Below are 19,620 nucleotides of genomic sequence, written 5' to 3'. Positions count from 1 at the left end.
TTAAAATATAAATGTTAGTACAAGTTATAGAAATTTTATATTTCAACCCCTTTTAATGTTTTCGTTTTATTAAAATTTGTTAAATTTTCAATCAAAAAATAAACTAGTCGCTCGCCATTATTAATGTCAATAATTACACAATGCTCATGGTGCTGAAACCCATAAAATCAGTCACACCCAAGCGCCAGCAGAGGGCTACAAAACACAAAAAAAACACAAGTAACAAGTGGACATGACACTGTGCTGTCATTTTAATCTGTTTGAGCGGGGCATGTGCGTTAAATATTTTAACGTGATTAATTAAAAAAAAATATTACCACCCGTTTACGCGATAATTTTGAAAGCCCTAAATTAATTTTAAAAAAAATAATAAAGCAAATGTGACACACAGAATGGCTTGCTAAAATTTGCTTAAATATATCGTTCTAGGTAATGGCAAAGGTCGGCCCTCCACATTTTTACCACACCAAATCTGGCCCCCTTTGCAGAAAGTTTGGACACCCCTGCTTTAAGAGAATGTTAATAATGTTAATGCCATCTTGTTGATTTATTGTTATAATAAACAAATACAGTACTTATGTACCGTATATTGAATGTATATATCCATCTTGTGTCTTATCATAAACAAATACAGTACTTATGTACAGTATGTTGTATGTATATATCCGTCTTGTGTCTTATCTTTCCATTCCAACAATAATTTACAGAAAAATATGGCATATTTTATAGATGGTTTGAATTGCGATTAATTACGATTAATTAATTTTTAAGCTGTAATTAACTCGATTAAAAATTTTCAATCGTTTGACAGCCCTAGTTATTAGCAATTGTTTCTACAAAATGGATAAGCGACAAGACTTTTCTCAGGGACTGTATATTCCAATGCGATGTACAGAAAATACAGTGATTTAGGTCACGATACCAATACTTGATTTACAAGTGTTGTCTCGTATTTTTTACGTGGATTATTTAATATTTAAAGGTTGAGAAGTTAAATGACCTTCAATTCTGATCTTACAAACATGATAATATGTCTTTAGAGGAAACGATTGTAACGATGTTGTGCCCCTTTCTTGTTTTCATCAGAGAACATCGAGTCAGGAGGCAGAAGATAAAGAAGAAATCAATACTTACGAGCAAGACAAAGTACAAGAAATAATCGAAGAAGCAATTGAGGTCAAGGCTAAAAATGGTTCCAGCGAAGGGGAAATCATTGAGGAAACCATTCATGAAATTGTCGACGAAGTGCAAGAGATCAATGAAACAGACAAAGACGTCCACGAGAAAGACAAAGAGATTCCTCCAAATAAACAAGAAAATAACGTGATACAATCTGATCAAGCGGAAACTGAAACTTCACTCTGCAAAGACGGAACGAAAGAAGTTACAGACTTAACAGACGTCGCTAAGACAAGCGAACCTAATGACAAACTCGAGCAAAAAGAGGAGAAAAAAATTAATAAATTAAAAATCCCCAACTTGGCGCTGAATAACATCAAAATGACATCTCGACCGTCAGGGAACGAGACAAACCTGGAGTCGACTCTCGACAAGATCCGCAATAACAACTCCTCGGTCACGGAGGTCAACCTCAACAACATAGAAAACATTCCCAAGGAGATGCTCCTGGACTACGTCAACGCCTTGAAGAAGAACAAACACGTGAAAACCTTCAGCATCGCAAACACCGGCGTGGATGAAAACATCGCGTTCAATCTAGCCAACATGTTACGAGAAAATCGCAGCATCATCACTCTGAACATCGAGTCCAACTTCATAACGGGGAAGGGGATCGTCGCCATCATTCGGTGCTTACAGTTCAACGAGACTCTCACCGAACTGCGATTTCACAATCAAAGACACATGTTGGGTCACCATGCGGAGATGGAAATCTCACGCCTGCTCAAGGCTAACAACACGCTTCTCAAGATGGGGTACCATTTCGAACAGCCGGGGCCGAGGATGGTGGTGACCAACCTCTTAACAAGGAACCTGGACCGCCAAAGACAACTCAGAAAGGAGGAGCAGAAGCAGCAACAGTTGAAGGAACAGAGGGAAGTCATGCAAATGTACGAGAGCAGTCTAAACCTTCCTCCGGGTTTACTCCAAATGCTTGGGTACATACCGCCCCTTGAACTCCTCCAGAAACACAGTCTCGTTGCACCCCGAGAAGAACTGAACGAGACACCCCCGAAAGAAGAAAAGGAACAAAAGAGGGAAGAACCAGAACCTCCGAGGCAGATCAAACAAAAAAGAAGTCCTAAACAACCAGGTTCCGAACCCCAAAACGCACTGAAAGATGTCCGACTGAAGAAAACTCCCAAGAAACGGGATCATTTTCAGGAGTTGGACCGCAGAGATGCCATTCGACAAGAGAGGGGAAGTTTCCAACTGAAGAAGACTCCCAAAGTGAAGGAGTCGGTTACACAAGAGGCGGCGGATGAAAAGGCAAACCTGAAGGACCTGATAAAGACTTTGAAGCCGGTCCCTCGCAGGCGAGTGCCACCTAAAGTCGATCCCACACCCCGGGACGAGCTACTCAATGATATTAAGAAGAGTAGTGTGGCCTATCTTAAATCTGTAAGTATTATTTTGATTTAAATTACAGGTAGTCCCTGGGTTACGAACAAGTTCCGTTCCTACGCGGGCAACGTAACCCAAATTTTCGTGTAAATCGGAATAAACCTAATTAATTATTCGGAAGTACCTCTAAATACCCCCTAAATCTTAAAATAACCTTCCAAAAACATGTATTATACGTTATTATACTATCCTTGCCAACATGTTGGAGCTACTGTACCTATGATAGGCCAGCAACAACAACAACAAAAACAGTTCACACTTCAACAAACAGGCAGTAGGATTTTCCTTCCTATATCAACAGAATGCATAACATTTTAGAAGAGAAACGTCAGTAAGGGTATACTTACGTATTTGAAAATCAAGGTTGTATTCTCCTAGGCTTTCAAAGCTGTCGTCGCTGAAATGTTGAAAACAAAGAAGCGATCGAGGAGCCAGGGAGAAGTTCTTCCGCTTGATTCTCACAAAAGATGTCTAAGTCTCCAGAGTTCGTGTGAGCAATTCACAGCTACACATGGAGCTGGCATGATGAATCTCGCGAGTCAAACCCAGAAAACCTTTGCAATACAGTGCCTTGCAAAAGTATTTGGCCCCCTTGAACCTTGCAACCTTTCGCCACATTTCAGGCTTCAAACATAAAGATATAAAATTTTAATTTTTTGTCAAGAATCAAGGGTGTGCAATATTATTCGGCCCCCTTGCGTTAATACTTTGTAGCGCCACCTTTTGCTCCAATTACAGCTGCAAGTCGCTTGGGGTATGTTTCTATCAGTTTTGCACATCGAGAGACTGACATTCTTGCCCATTCTTCCTTGCAAAACAGCTCGAGCTCAGTGAGGTTGGATGGAGAGTGTTTGTGAACAGCAGTCTTCAGCTCTTTCCACAGATTCTCGTTTGGATTCAGGTGTGGACTTTGACTTGGCCATTCTAACACCTGGATACGTTTATTTTTGAACCATTCCATTGTAGATTTGGCTTTATGTTTTGGATCATTGTCCTGTTGGAAGATAAATCTCCGTTCCAGTCTCAGGTCTTGTGCAGATACCAACAGGTTTCCTTCCAGAATGTTCCTGTATTTGGCTGCATCCATCTTCCCGTCAATTTTAACCATCTTCCCTGTCCCTGCTGAAGAAAAGCAGGCCCAAACCATGATGCTGCCACCACCATGTTTGACAGTGGGGATGGTGTGTTCAGGGTGATGAGCTGTGTTGCTTTTACGCCAAACATATCGTTTTGCATTGTGGCCAAAAAGTTCAATTTTGGCTTCATCTGACCAGAGCACCTTCTTCCACATGTATGGTGTGTCTCCCAGGTGGCTTGTGGCAAACTTTAAACGAGACTTTTTAAGGATGTCTTTGAGAAATGGCTTTCTTCTTGCCACTCTTCCATAAAGGCCAGATTTGTGCAGTGTACAACTGATTGTTGTCCTATGGACAGACTCTCCCACCTCAGCTGTAGATCTCTGCAGTTCATCCAGAGTGATCATGGGCCTCTTGGCTGCATCTCTGATCAGTTTTCTCCTTGTTTGAGAAGAAAGTTTGGAAGGACGGCCGGGTCTTGGTAGATTTGCAGTGGTCTGATGCTCCTTCCATTTCAATATGATGGCTTGCACAGTGCTCCTTGAGATGTTTAAAGCTTGGGAAATCTTTTTGTATCCAAATCCGGCTTTAAACTTCTCCACAACAGTATCTCGGACCTGCCTGGTGTGTTCCTTGGTTTTCATAATGCTCTCTGCACTTTAAACAGAACCCTGAGACTATCACAGAGCAGGTGCATTTATACGGAGACTTGATTACACACAGGTGGATTCTATTTATCATCATCGGTCATTTAGGACAACATTGGATCCTCACTGAACTTCTGGAGTGAGTTTGCTGCACTGAAAGTAAAGGGGCCGAATAATATTGCACGCCCCACTTTTCGGTTTTTTATTTGTTAAAAAAGCTTAAATTATCCAATAAATTTTGTTCCACTTCACGATTGTGTCCCACTTGTTGTTGATTCTTGACAAAAAATTAAAATTTTATATCTTTATGTTTGAAGCCTGAAATGTGGCGAAAGGTTGCAAGGTTCAAGGGGACCGAATACTTTTACAAGGCACTGTAAGTGCAGGGAAAATACAACTCACCCGCTGAATCAGTGGGAGGCCTGAACTTGTTTCGTTGTGACGAGATGGTCCCGAGATGGCAGATTGAGAGACGCTAGTTTCACCAAGATACGATGTTGGAAATTATAGCACAATTTTTAGTGCGCTCCTAGCGATGTCAGGATATTCCGAAATGACTTTAATCCAGAACCTCGGTAGAGTTGTTGTCTCAAATGTACGTTTAAGGTCGCCGTAATTTGCGATCTCTACAAGCTGATATTCCTGTTGCACTGACATGCGCGAATCACTCGGTTTATTTACATACAGGTCACGAATCCACTCTTTTGCAGTTCGTGGGTCTTTAGTGATTGGAAAGTAGCATAGATTTTGTTTTCTTTGAGGTTGTAGGCTCATCTTCTGGCCCGTCAGGTTCCCTTTTCCCCGCAAAAAATCTGTCCAAATACGTCTGTTTTTCAGTCATTGTAGTGTGGGGGTCATACGTTATTATCGAGGCCAAACGCACATGGATATACAAAACAAGATGTACTGCTAACAGTCCAATAAATGCATTTCTATGAAGACCTCCTATCCTGTAGTTGTATATCTAGAGTAGACAGGGATATTGGTGTGTTAAGCGGCACAGGCCAAAGTCAATCGGCCAGAATGCAGTCATTAATAAATTATTTACAATTTCTGCACGGCCCGGTACCAAATGCGCCACGGACCGATACCGGTCCACGGCCCGGTCATTGGGGACCCCTGCCTTAAAGGGTGTGGGCGCACACCCCAGTACCCCACTAAGTTCTGCCCCTGATCTGGTCACATGCAAGGTCTTCTTTCAATCAATTTATTACAACTTGTTTTAATTTATCGTTTGAAGTTTACATTTTTAAAATTATTTTTATTTTATTTATATTTATAAATATTATATAATAATGATTAAAAAGCCACTATTATCATAAATTAAATCATAATATTTAAGACGAACGTTCATTCGTCCATCCCAGTCAAAACGGATTGGATGTCTAGAGCAGTGGTTCTTAACTGGGTTCGGTGAATAAAACCTCAGGGGTTCGGTGAAAGTTAAATACCGAGCCCTATTTTGTACGCTGACTAAAATCTAGGCAAAGTAGTGTTTTAGACCAGGTTTTGGACTGGTTTGCCCTTAATTTACAGGCTTTATTCCATTTCTTTCAAATGCTAGCCCACTGTCTAATGGGAGGAGAAATCGGTTTGCTCAGTGGAAGGTTGACTGGCACTTGATATGAGGAGATATAACAGACCTACAGACAGCGCGAACTGTGTAGATTTTACGCCATGAAAATAGTATATGATGCAAGGATGCGACAATAAAATGAGAATGTAGCCATGAAAACAAAAATAGGAACAGTGTCATATGAGATGAGTTAAATTTCATTTACCGACGTGAAAATCTACAGCAAAAGGAAGCATTATTTGTAGTAAATTAGACACCTGGAAGAATTTTGAACAGGAATTCATATCGATGTTAGCTTGCTAGGTTTTGAATTCGTTAAAAAATTGTTTTATTATGAAATTCTGAAGGGTTCGGTGAATGCACCCGTGAATCTCGTGGGGTTCGTTACCTTTAGCAAAGTTAAGAACCACTGGTCTAGAGTATTATTCTCCAGAAATTGCATTTTCTAGTTTATCAGTGATTTATTACAAATGAGTGTCAATATTTACAGTACATCACAAAAGTGACTACACCCCTCGCATTTCTGCAGATATTTAAGTATATGTTTTCATGGGACAACACTGACAAAATGACACTTTGACACAATGAAAAGTAGTCTGTGTGCAGCTTATATGATAGAGTTAATGTATTTTCCCCTCAAAATAACTCCAAATATAGCCATTAATATCTAAAACCCTGGCAACAAAAGTGAGTACACCGCATGGGAACTACGTATATCCCTTAATGTCCAAATTGAGTACTGCTTGTCATTTTCCCTCCAAAATGTCATGTGACTCGTTACAGGAGTGCTGTCAGCATTGCTGCAGAGATCGAAGAGGTGGGGGGTCAGCCTGTTAGTGCTCAGACCATATGCTGCACTCTACATCAAAGTGGTGTGCATGGCTGTTACTCCAGGAGGAAGCCTCTTCTGAAGACGTTACACAAGAAAGCCTGCCCGTCTCATCAGACCATAAGACATGGTTCCAGTAATCCATGTGCTTTGTTGACAGGTCTTCAGCAAACTGTTTGCGGGCTTTCTTGTGTACCCGTCTTCAGAAGAGGCTTCCTCCTGGGGTGACAGCCATGCACACCAATTCACCTCATCAATCTCTGTAGCAATGCTGACAGCACTCCTGTAATGAGTCACATGACATTTTGGAGGGAAAACGACAAGCAGTACTCAATTTGGACATTTAGGGATGTACGTAGTTTCTAAGGGGTATACTCACTTTTGTTGCCAGGGGTTTAGATATTAATGGCTATATTTTGAGGGGTAAATAAATGAACTGTAATATATAAGCTGCACACACTTTTGACTACTTTTCATTGTGTCAAAGTGTCATTTTGTCAGTGTTGTCCCATGAAAAGATATACTTAAATATCTGCAGAAATGCGAGGGGTGTAGTCACTTTTGTGATACACTGCATGTCAAATTTACATTGTGTGTCCTTAAAATATCAGGTTTAGGGCTATGGCAGTGAAGGGGTTATAAAGAATCTTACAAGCTATGGTACAAGCGCCATCCTATAGATGCCTCTCTGGATGAAAATACATCCATCATCGTATTATGTTTAGGGCTGGAAGCGTAGCCAAGTGTAAGTTAAGCTCAGCTAATTTAGAATGAGAGGACGGGCACTCTGGAATGATCACCTGTCTGTCTCTGTACAGATAGTATAGTGAGAGACATCCATTTACTGGACTCAGTGGCTAAACTAATGTGAACTAAGCCCGGGGGCGATGAGCATCAACGGGCCCCTTGAGCAACCTGGGATGGGGGCGGGGTGTGCCACTGGCTCATCACTCGCTGTCCCCTCCATACGACACGGGCCTCTCTAGAAGAGCGGTAAAGGGGGTGGAGTGCTAATTGTTCATGACTCGCGGGGCCTAACTGAAAATGGAGGCCCCTCCAGGCGAACAGCCAAGTGGGGGCTGGGGGATACTATTACATATATATATATATATATATATTAGGGCTGTCAAACGATTAAAATTTTTAATCGAGTTAATTACAGCTTAAAAATTAATTAATCGTAATTAATCGCAATTAATCGCAATTCAAACTATCTATAAAATATGCCATATTTTTCTGTAAATTATTGTTGGAATGGAAAGATAAGACAAGATGGATATATACATTCAACATACGGTACATAAGGACTGTATTTGTTTATTATTGTCAGGGACGCGGGCAGGCAGGCAGGTTGTGTGGACCCAATTGCAGGGAAACAAAAGCGGCAAGGCAGGTGAACTCAAAAAACGTTTAATGATATCTAACAAAAACACAAAGTACAACTGAAAGCACTGAGGATCAAAAGGGCAAGATTCAAACAAAACTTACTTAAATCGGAGGGACTGGTACACGAGGGCTTGGACCGGACTTGAAATTGACGTAGACATAGACGTAGACATAGACAATGACGCAACAAGGAGTGAACAGAAAATGGGAACTTATATTACACACACGCAAACAAGGGTTAACGAGACAACAAGGAACAGGTGAGCACAGGAGGATAAGCTAGGAGAAGGCACATCAGGTGAAATCAATGGGCAATCACAGGGACAAGTTACACTAGGAGAAAACAAATACAAAACCTAACAATTATAACAATAAAACAACAAGATCGCATTAACATTATTAACATTCTGTTAAAGTGATGATCCATGGATAGAAAGATTTGTAGTTCTTAAAAGATGAATATTAGTACAAGTTATAGAAATGTTATATTAAAACGCCTCTTAATGTTTTCGTTTTAATAAAATTTGTAAAAATTTCAATCAAAAAATAAACTAGTAGCCCTATTCTGTCCTCAATGTGTGTGAGTACACAAATTGACAGATAGCGAACATAAGTTCCAAAAAGAAATCAGACGGTGTGGCAAAGTTGCATGGGCTTTACTGAAGTCATCTCTTTTTGACAGGAGCACGTTTCTTGTATTTTTGTAAAACTGAAAATAACAAGGCAATGTGTCAATAACTTGCATAAATCACAAAATAACATAAAATGTACACACACGTGTCCATTTGAGCAGTAGCACTAGCCAATTAGCTCACAAGCATCTAACAATGTAACTGCATTTCACCATATATGTGAACAAATTCAAATACACATCATCAATAACTATCTAATGCTCATGAATATAAACAAAGGAGGAATATAACTCACAAGCGATGCATGTATTAGACACAAACAGTGTGATGGGGCTATGAGAACTGCCACTGAATACTGGATGCGGACGTTAGCTGGTCTGAATAGCACTGTCTATTAGTGTGAGTTCGCGTCGACATATAATCACGTCAGAAAAGCGCGCCGAAACCCAAATAATCAGCTGCACTGAATCGCCAGTAGAGGGCGACATTACGCCACATAACATATCCAAGTCACACCCAAGCGCCAGCAGAGGGCGGAAAAACTCCATAAAACACAATTAACAAGTTGGCCTTTCACTGTACTGACATTTAAATCTGTCTGAGCGGGCCTAGTGCGTTAATTGCGTCAAATATTTTAACGTGATTAATTTAAAAACTGAATTAATATATATTAATTAATATATGTATTTATGTGTGTGTATATATATATATATATATATTAGGGCTGTCAAAATTATCGCGTTAACGGGCATATATATATATATATATATATATATATATATATATATACAATATACATACCGTAATTTTCGGACTATAAGGCGCACTTGACTATAAGCCGCCACCCACCAAATTTGACACAAAAACAGCATTTGTTCATAGATAAGCCACAGCTGTCCTCATTGTATTATGGGTTATTTACACCAAAATATATTAACCGGTAACACTTCATTTGACAGCGGCATCATAAGACTGTCATAAGACCAAATGAACCACCATGAAGCTTTGAACCAATTTGCTCCAAAGCTTCATTGCTCCAAGAAGTTTTATTTGGCCATTACTGCTCTCTTGAGGGAGACAGTCTGTTAGGATGTGCGTGAGCAGGAGATGATCCCGGTGCAGACAAACAGGGCTTGTGATGACCAATGCTCTATTAGCGACACCAAGGAAGAAGTGTTGTAGTAGCGTGCTCTGTTCAGGATGGCTGAGCCGGCGTGAGGCGAGGGAGCTCGGAAGGAGGCAGGCGTGGAATCCGACAAGGGGCGCGCAGAGAACAGGTCCTGGGGCGAGAGAAAAAACAAGTCGTGAGCCGGTGATCAGAGAACGTATCCAAGCAATGCGAGAAACAACTGACGGTGGAACCAGACGAGTTGATCGGGCGACGTGGTGGTGCGTCTGCTGGGCTTTTAAAGCTGGCTGATGTAAACCGCTCTCAGCTGTGGCCGCTCCACCCGTCTGACCTGTAATCAGCCAAACTCCCCTCACCTGAGGAAGGCTTCAGGAAGAAGGAGCGGAGGCCCTAACACAGTCAACCTTTGCTGCCACCTGCTGTCAATGCTGCTGTCGTTCAACATGCCTCCTAGCATGCATTGCAGCACTACAGATGTAAATAACAATCAAAATTCATGTTCTATGCCAGACATGTCCAAAGTCCGGCCCGGGGGCCAAATGCGGCCCTTTGTCAAATTTCATCCGGCCCCCAGCCTCTGTCATAAAATCAATAATGTCTGGCCCGCACACAGGCTTAATAAATTGGTCAGCAGTACTGCTACCAGCATATGAAGTAGCTTACACACTAAATGCTGCTCCTCATTTGACCACTAAAAGGTAGCAGCACTCCAAGCAACATTACCCCGGGTAACCCTTTATTCCCAATTAACGACAATCAACAACAAAAAAAGTTGACTGCGATGGCCAACGCTTCAAGGATAGGTGGAAATTGGAATATTTCTTCACTAAAATACGCATCAACTGTGTCTGCCTCATTCACAAAGAGACTGTCGCTGTTTTTAAAGAGTTCAATGTGAGGCGATATTACCAAACAAGACACGCTGACATGTATGACAAGATTACAGAGAAGATACGTAGCAAGAAATTCAAGCAACTTGAAGCTAGTTTAAATTTACAGCTGCAGTATTTCACAAGAGCCCGAGAGTCGAAAGAGAATGCCACAAAGGCTAGTTGCGAGATTGTTGAAATTATTAATTAAAAAAAATAATAAAGCAAATGTGACACACAGAATGGCTTGCTAAAATTTGATTAAATATATTGTTCTACGTAAAGGATGTCAGCTAAGGTCGGCCCCCCACATTTTTACCACACCAAATCTGGCCCCCTTTGCAAAATGTTATGACACCCCTGTTCTATGCTAATTATTTCTTCAGTTACTGTTCCAGTTGTTTCATTAATTGCTAGTTATGGTATTTGGTAACACTTTATTTGACAGTGGCGCCATAAAACTGTCATAAGAACATCATAATTATGACATGACACTGCCATGAGCATGAATAAATGCTTAAAGTATCTCACTTTTAAATGGATGTAAAAGATCCGAGCTGGACATAAATGGAGTTAGTGACATAACTTGCCGGATGACACCTAATGACATCTGTCATATGCATCCATTAATGCCCATGATAGTGTCATGTCATAATTATGACGGCCTTATGGCAGTTTTATGACGCCGCTGTCAAATGAAGTGTTACCTATTAACCCAATAAATCAACAGATAAACTGCATTGGACTATAAACCACAGGATTACAAATGAGGGGAAAAAGTAGTGGTTTATAGTCTGAAAATTACGGTATATACAGGGTGTGCCAAAAAATGTATTCAGTCTTTAGGAGCTGGTAACCAAATTGTCGATGGAATTTTTGGAGATTAAACCCATTGAATCAATGATGGCAGCCAGACTAAACTTCGGAGAAAGGAAATTCATTCTAAAATGCTAAAATGAAGAATAAAAATGTCATGTTATCAGGTGAAAAAGGGTGTATTCATTTTGAGTAGTGGCCTGGGCCCAGCCGCACCCCAGCACCTCCCTAAGCCCCGCCCCTGACTGGACTTTAAATACTGTATAGACTTTTTTTTGTTGCTCAGTGTTAGTGTATTAACCATGTCAGGGACAGAGGTCATTACAGTAGACATTTGTTTTTCATATTATAAAATGGATATTCTCTGCTTCCCTTTTTTGAAAGATATATGTATATTTAATTTTTATGATAAAATTTAAAATTTAAAAGGGGAAACGTGTAAATGTTTTTTTTTTTTTTTTTTTTTTTTTTAAGGGCAAAAAAAAACAAAAAAAACCTAGTAAATATTTTCCGATTTCTGATATTTTAACACATTGCATGCCATTGACGGCGTTAGACCTCTAATTCGTTTGAACTGGGCAGATTGGCCGTGAATGCTCATCTCTTAGTGCTAATGAGTTTTCTCATCATTATCATATTGTTTTATTGAGTGCGATTATATGCTATTGCATGACGTCCAATCCATTTTGACTAGGAGTCGTCCCTCCCTGTAAATTGCAGCCAATGAGTTATAAGAGGTTCCAGTAATGGTTAAAAAAAAAGATAAAAAGAAGTCATAATTACAAAAATGCGTTAAAATCTCACACCCTCAGAACATAAAGTGTATGATAATTTCATCATAGAACTTTAAGTAACACTTTACAATAAGGGTCCCTTAAGTAACCCTTTAACACTGAACGTGTCGGCAGCGACGCGTTTACGCATATCGCCTTTGAAGCTTCGTCACGCTGTAATTACGTCACTCACATGCCGTTGGTTGGTCTCATTTGAAAGTGCGGAAATTGATGTCCACACCAGTTTTTATTTGAAGTCAATCGACCAAGAAAAACGGAAGATAATGTCATTTAGTTTTATAGTTTTATTGCAGTCATAAATATGCATTAAAACGCTGCATGGACCATGTATCTATCTCCATATTTCCATCATTTCTTGTCCTTTTTCAAAACCGAAAGCAGCACAAAAGACTACATATCCCAAGAGCCGTTGTGATGTCAAGAAGGACGAACCGAATGTGATCATTTTTAATAAATTTCCGAGCGAGGCGCCAACTAATGAAATGGAGGCATGCGAAGCAAACAACGGCCGGTTGGTTTGAGCGAGCGACTTTGAAACGTGCAGAATGAATATAAAACTACATTTAGCGCAAGCTAATGCATTATTTCATTAACTCAAGGAGGAAGAGGAGCCGTATTTGTCGTCTTTTTCTTAGCATGAGTCGGCGTCTCGGCGAATAGAAGTGACGGCAGCGCGCAAATGGCGAAAGAATAGGCTGTGTGACGTCGTGTGTGACGCAGCTCCGTGACCTGTTCAAGCTTTATTGAGTGCGCAAAAAAAAAAAAAAAAAACTTTATTGGGTCGCATGCCTGCACATTTTGAATTGAACTGAACTACTTGTCAATATTTTTTAAAATACTTTTTTTCAATGTCATATATATTTTTTCTTTATTATAATCTTTTCAATTTTTATGTAGATGTGTGTTCGAGAAGCTTGATTGCATGTATGTATATACTTTTGATAAGGTGATGGGTACAACACCTAACTTCACAAAGAGATATCCTCCAAACCCTTTTGTGTTAGATGATATATATAATTTTTTTCCTAACTATTTTGCACTGTATATAACCTGTTTTGACCATAGTATGTGTAAAGGCCAAAAACGCCTATGACCATACCTGCTGTTTGTGTTGAATTGTCAAACATAAAACTATTCAATCTTATTTTTTTCTACTGGATGTTTATCCTAACAAGTTGAATAAATATGATCAGGCTTCAAAACGGTTGGTCGAGCATGTTTGGTTGTCAGTGGGACGTCAACATTACAAATTTTGAGAAAAGATTTTGGGATTTTTTTGTCTTTTTGGGTCCAAAATGTGGATTAAAATTGATCAATGAAGAAAACAGCAGTTTGGACATTAAGTTGAAGGTGTCCTGAAAAAAGGGACCCAATTTGGCCATTGTAAACAATTTTTTCTTTGAAATATAATGGCAACATCAAATGCATGCAAATTCGGCCAAGATAGGCTTAGGTGTTTAAGGGTTAATAAAGGTTAAGGGGGGGGGGGGGGGGGGACTAAAGCATTTATAATTTCTTAGTTAAGGGACACTTGTTCTGCACTTTACAATAAGGATCCAAAAAACATTTAGTAATGGTTGATTAAGGTTAAGTAATACTTATGAGGTACGTTTACGTTAAATAATACCATGCATAAGGTTAGGTTATAATATATATAATACATTACTTAACATTAATTCAAATATAAATTAGTACATTAATAAATGGTTATTAATGTACACTGGTACTAGTAAGTGATTGTTATTTTAAAATGAGAAACATTGCTCTGTGAGTCCTTGGGTGCTGCTAACCTAACCTTGAGTATGGTATTAGTTCACGTGAATGTACCTCATAAGTATTACTTAACCCTTTAAGGTCTGGGCCTATTTTGTCTGATTTTGCATGCCTTTGAAGTTGCCTTTATATTTCAAAGAAAGAATTGTTTACGATGGCCTGGTTTGGTCCCTTTTTTTGTGACACCTTGAACTTCATGTCCAAAATGTTGTTTCCTTCACTGACCAATTATAAATCATCATTTTGGGCCAAAAAAGACCAAAAATTCCAAAATCGTTTTGTCAAAATTTTTAATATTGATGTCCAATTGACAACCAAACATGCGTAACAAACCGTTTTGAAACTTTGTAATATTTATTCAACATGTTAGGATGAACATTCAACCAAAAAAATTTAGAATAAATAGTCTTAAAGTTGACAATTCAACATAAACAACAGGTATAGCCATAGGCGTTTTTTGCCTTTATACATGCTCTAGTCAAAACAGGTTATATACAGCAGACAGAACAGTGAAAAAAAATATATACCATCTAACACAAAAAGTGTTTAGAGGCCATCTCTTTATGAGTTTAGGTATTGTGGCCCATCACCTGATGAAAACTATGTACACACAATCAAGCTTCTTGAACACACATTTATATACACAAATTGAGGAGACTGATTGTGGGAATATATATATATATATATATAACATTGGGGAGGAAAAAAAAGTATTTTCAAAAATATTTACAATAAACAAGTTAAATTTTTTTCAGGTGTGCCACTCCAAAAAAGCAGTTTCGTCCTGGAATTAGTCACAGGGCTACATCACACAGCCCCACACTTCCATGGGGTGTCGGTCCTCTTTCCACACTTCCATTTTCATTTCACTTTACTTTCATTGTCACTATAAATGTACATGAAAAAAAGTCAGTATTTATGAAAATAATAAAGTATAAAATAAAAATATATACAGCAATAAATAATAATGGAAATCTATATGTATGACAATAGAAAGAATACCATAGCTGAATAAGTGCTACATCCCTAATCTTCATATAGAAAGAAGAACACCACAAATTGTAAATTCCTGCCTGGGATACACATATTGCACGTACGACTTTGATCTGATATGCACATTATATTATTATATACACAAACACACACGTATATTGCATCAAAATTAACTTTGTCTTGCAATATCAAAAGAAACTTTCAAAAGAAACTTTCTCAGCATAAAAAAAAAAAAGTGAGTTGGTTTACCTCTGCTCGTCGATGGCGTCACCCACGTGTTCAAATCCGTCACTATCTTCACTTGAGGACTCTTCCGAAGAAGACGATAATGACGAATTTGGACCATCCTCTTCCTCAAGTTGATCAAAAAGCACAATTGCTTGCGCTAAATTTAGTTTTCCGTTCATTCTCAAAGTCACACAAAGTCGCTGCTCGATCCAAACGGCCGTCGCTCGCCAACTCGCTGCTTCAGAACACTCCTCCCTCTCGCTCGGTGGAACCTCGCACGGCAGTTATATTTATTAAAAAAAAACGCATTTTGTGCTTCCACTGTGACTTCGAAAGGGTTCGTTTGATTTGTGTTTTTTTCATGGAGCTTCCGTTTTGAAAAAGGACAAGAAATGATGGAAATATAGACATAAACAAATGATCCATGCAGCGTTTTAATGTTTTTTTGAGAGGACAATAAAACTATAAAACTTAAATGACAATATCTCACGTTTTAGTTGGTCGATTGACTTCAAATAATAACGAGAGTAAACCGCAACTTCCACACTTTAAAACGAGACCAACCAACCAACGGCATGTGGGTGACGTAATTAAAACGTGAGGGCGCTTCAAAGACGACGTGCGCTGAGGACGCGCCGGCGCGTCTTTCGACTCTCAAGGGTTAACCTTAATTAACCATTACTGAATGTTTTTGTATCCTTATTGTAAAGTGTAGCACATGTGTCCCTTAACTAAGAAATTATAAATGCTTAAGTTAACTAACCCTAACCCAAAACCCTATATAGGCCTTTTTTTTTTTTTAATTTGACCAAACTATTAGTTACTGTCTGGTTATGCATTAACTAATGCATTAACTAATGCTTTAACTCATGTTAATTAATATATTAATAAATGTTTGATAAGCAATTATGTTAATTATTGTAATGTTACTTTAACATTGGTTATTGTCGAAAAATGCATGAACTAATGTTAATTAAGGGACCCTTATTGTAAAGTGTTATCGAACTTTAATACAAATTGATTCCTTTTCTTACAGGTGCCGCTCCCTAAAGCTCTGGAATCAAGTGAAACAAGTCTCATCTGAGGCAGTGACTTATTCAAATATGTGTTTGATGCGTACTGTATTTTGGAAATGAACTGCGCAGTGAAAAGAATACACATGTCCACACATATAGCAGCTGGCTGTTTTTCCACTATGTTTCACAAAAGCCAATATCTGGTAGGTATAGTGGCTTCAAACCAGTTTACTGGCACTTTATGAATAGACATGCTTTTTCCCCCTATCACTGTGTGTCATGTAATCAGAATTTAATTTTTTTGCTAAATCCCAGAATAAAGAGGTTGTTTACTTGAGATCTTGTTGAATTACTTCAAAAGTCAGAAGTCTACATGTAGTGAATACTTTGCTCTGAACAATCTGGGAACACCCAGATGGATGATTATGTGTCTGGAAGCTTATGAAAAGAATTAATGATATTTTAATTCGTGGAAGTCACACCTTTGATGTGAATGTATTTGAAGGTAACATTAAAGGGGAAATTCAGAATTTTTGACATTAGCGGCGGTTTAATTAGTCTGTGGAGTTGGTTTCAACAGATTCTATGCAGTTTGCTAGTTTCAGGGCTCTGGAGTGGCTAAACTAGCGCAAGTCAGTGGGGTTTGCTAGCATGCCAATAAAACACAAGGGAAGGAAGGCAACATAAATAGTCTAAAATATCAACAAATCTTAGCTGCCTCTTACATTCCTAACCATAAAAAGGGATAAATTGGTGCTCCATCGCATCTCTAAAAGTTCCTCAAGGCAAAGAAGATCAAGATCTTCCAGGACTGGCCCGCCCAGTCACCAGACATGAACATCATTGGGCACGTCTGGGGTAGGATGAAAGAGGAAGCATGGAAGACGAAACCCAAGAATATTGATGAACTCTGGGAGGCATGCAAGACTGCTTTCTTTGATGTTCCGGATGACTTCATCAATAAATTCTATGAATCCATACCGAACCGCATGGATGCAGTCCTTCAAGCCCATAGAAGTCATACAAAATATTAAATTTGGATCTCACAGCATCACTACTTAATTCGCTTATGTTATGTAACATATTTTTGTATTTGAAGTACATTTTTTGTTCAATTTTCACACTACTTTTTGTAGGCGACAAAACCTTTGTCTTGCCAAAATGTGACCTTTAAGTCTTCATTGAATGATAAATCTTTTTTCAGTGAAACAAATATATTTTTGTACATTCAACATCATTTGGGAGGGTCTTAGCTTTCATATGAGCCATTTCTGAAACCAACTGAATAACTAAAAGTCAGGTTATTAGCAATTGTTTCTACAAAATGGATAAGCGACAAGACTTTTGTCAGGGACTGTATGTTCTTGCCTTTACTAAAGTAAGCAGGCTAGCTAGTTAGCCTTTACAGTTATTTTGGAGACATTTACAGTGAAAAAATGAGGACACCCCATTAAATATTCAGTTATTTATTGAGAAATGTTCACATATCAATGCCTGATCTTGTTTTTATCTCTGGAAAAGAAATTGATTTAATTGCAGGTAAACAACAAAAATTGTTTTACTCATTAAACCAAATATATCAACAAAAATGCATATTCTAACTGAGGAAAAGGTTAGGACACCCTACCACCTAATAACTAACCCCTTTGGCTGAAATAACTTCAGTGCGATGCTTTTTGTAGCTATCTACCAGTCTTTGACATCGGTCCGAAGAAAGTTTGCCCAACTCCTCAACGCAGAATACGTTCAACAGTGACTGACATTTGAAGTGAGAGAAAACAGCATGGTAAGATCAAAGGAGCTGTCTGAGCCAATCAGAAAGAAGACTGTAGACACTTATGAATCTGGTAAGGGATTTCAAAAGAGCTCAAAAGAATATAAAGTCTGCCATTCTACTGCCCGGAAATTGGTTTACAACTGGAGGACATTCAAAACAACTGCCTACATACCCAGTTCTGGCCGTCCAAGCAAGTTAAGCCCGAGAGCAGACTGCAAGATGCTAAAAGAAGTCTCCAAAAACCCTAAAATGTCATCACGGGACCTACAGCAGGCTCTTGCTACTGTTGATGTGAAAGTGCATACTTCTACAATCAGAGACTACACAATTTTAACATTCACGGGAGGTGTGCAAGGAGGAAACCTTTGCTCTCCAAAAAGAACATGAAGGCCAGAGTGAAGTTAACCAGAGTGAATGTAGACAAAGACCAGGACTTCTGGAATAATGTTCTTTGGACCGATGAGTCTAAAATTGAATTATTTGGACACCAGAACAGAGGACATATTTGGCGTAAACCCAAGGCATAAATAAAGCATTCCAGGAAAAGAACCTCATACCAACTGTGAAGCATGGAGGTGGAAGTGTCATGGTTTGGGCATCAGGTTTGGGGATGCTTTGCTACAGCAGGACCTCACCAACTCACCATCATAGAATCCACCATGAATTCTATCGTGTATTAGAGGGCTGAAAGTATTCTGTGTTCAGCAGAGGGGCAAACTTTCTTCAGACCGATGTCCAAGACTGGTAGATGGCTATAAAAACTGTCTCACTGATGTTTTTTCAGCCAAAGGGTACAACACTAGCTATTAGGTGGTAGGGTATCCTAAATTTTTCCTCCGTTAGAATATGCATTTTTGTTGATATATTTGGTTCAATTAGTAAAACAATGTTGATTTTTGCTGTTTATCTACAGTCCCTGACAAAAGTTTTGCCGCTTATCCATTTTGTAGAAACAATTGCTAATAACCTGACTTTTAATTATTCAATTGGTTTCAGAAATGGCTCATATGAAAGCTAAGACCCTCCCAAATGATGTTGAATGTACAAAAATATATTTGTTTCACTGAAAAAAGATTTATCATTTAATGAAGACACAAAGGTCAAATTTTGGCAAGACAGAAGTTTTGTCGCCTACAGAAAGTAGCGTAAAAATTGAAAAAAATGAGATTGAAGTAGGCGATGGAGCACCATCCTGCTGCAGAATTTGTCCCTTTTTTATGGTTAGGAATGTAAGAGGCAGCTAAGATTTGTTGATATTTCAGACTATTTATCTCTCAGGGTGCAGACAATAAAAAAAAAAACGTGTGGCATTTGCCAAGGCCCACAGCCTGTGAAAAGGATGGACCCTGGAAAAGTGGCAAAAGGTGGTTTTTGCAGATGAATCTTCCATTGAATTACACCACAGTCGCCACAAATATTGCAGGAGACCTACTGGAGCCCGCATGGATCCGAGATTCACTCAGAAAACAGTGAAGTTTGGTGGTTACATCATTACC

At 38.9% G+C, this 19,620-nt stretch overlaps 1 protein-coding gene across 2 annotated transcripts in view; it reads left to right on the top strand.

Annotated features, from left to right (window-relative positions):
• The window catches only part of lmod3 (leiomodin 3 (fetal)), a 31,221-nt gene extending 14,523 nt beyond the window's left edge, over window positions 1-16,698 (top strand). For both annotated transcript variants that reach the window (XM_057858054.1, XM_057858045.1), the window contains exons 2-3: window positions 1,087-2,580; window positions 16,368-16,698. In XM_057858054.1, the coding sequence (XP_057714037.1) occupies window positions 1,087-2,580; window positions 16,368-16,415 (1,542 nt within the window). In that variant the 3' untranslated portion in view covers window positions 16,416-16,698. The remainder of the gene's footprint in view (window positions 1-1,086; window positions 2,581-16,367) is intronic.
• The last annotated feature ends 2,922 nt before the right edge of the window (window positions 16,699-19,620 follow it).

The sequence above is a fragment of the Corythoichthys intestinalis genome, chromosome 2 (assembly GCF_030265065.1).
Source record: "Corythoichthys intestinalis isolate RoL2023-P3 chromosome 2, ASM3026506v1, whole genome shotgun sequence".
In the NCBI taxonomy this organism is placed as follows: domain Eukaryota; kingdom Metazoa; phylum Chordata; class Actinopteri; order Syngnathiformes; family Syngnathidae; genus Corythoichthys; species Corythoichthys intestinalis.
Note: the sequence above shows the minus strand (reverse complement) of the source record. Positions and strands in the feature narration are given on the sequence as shown.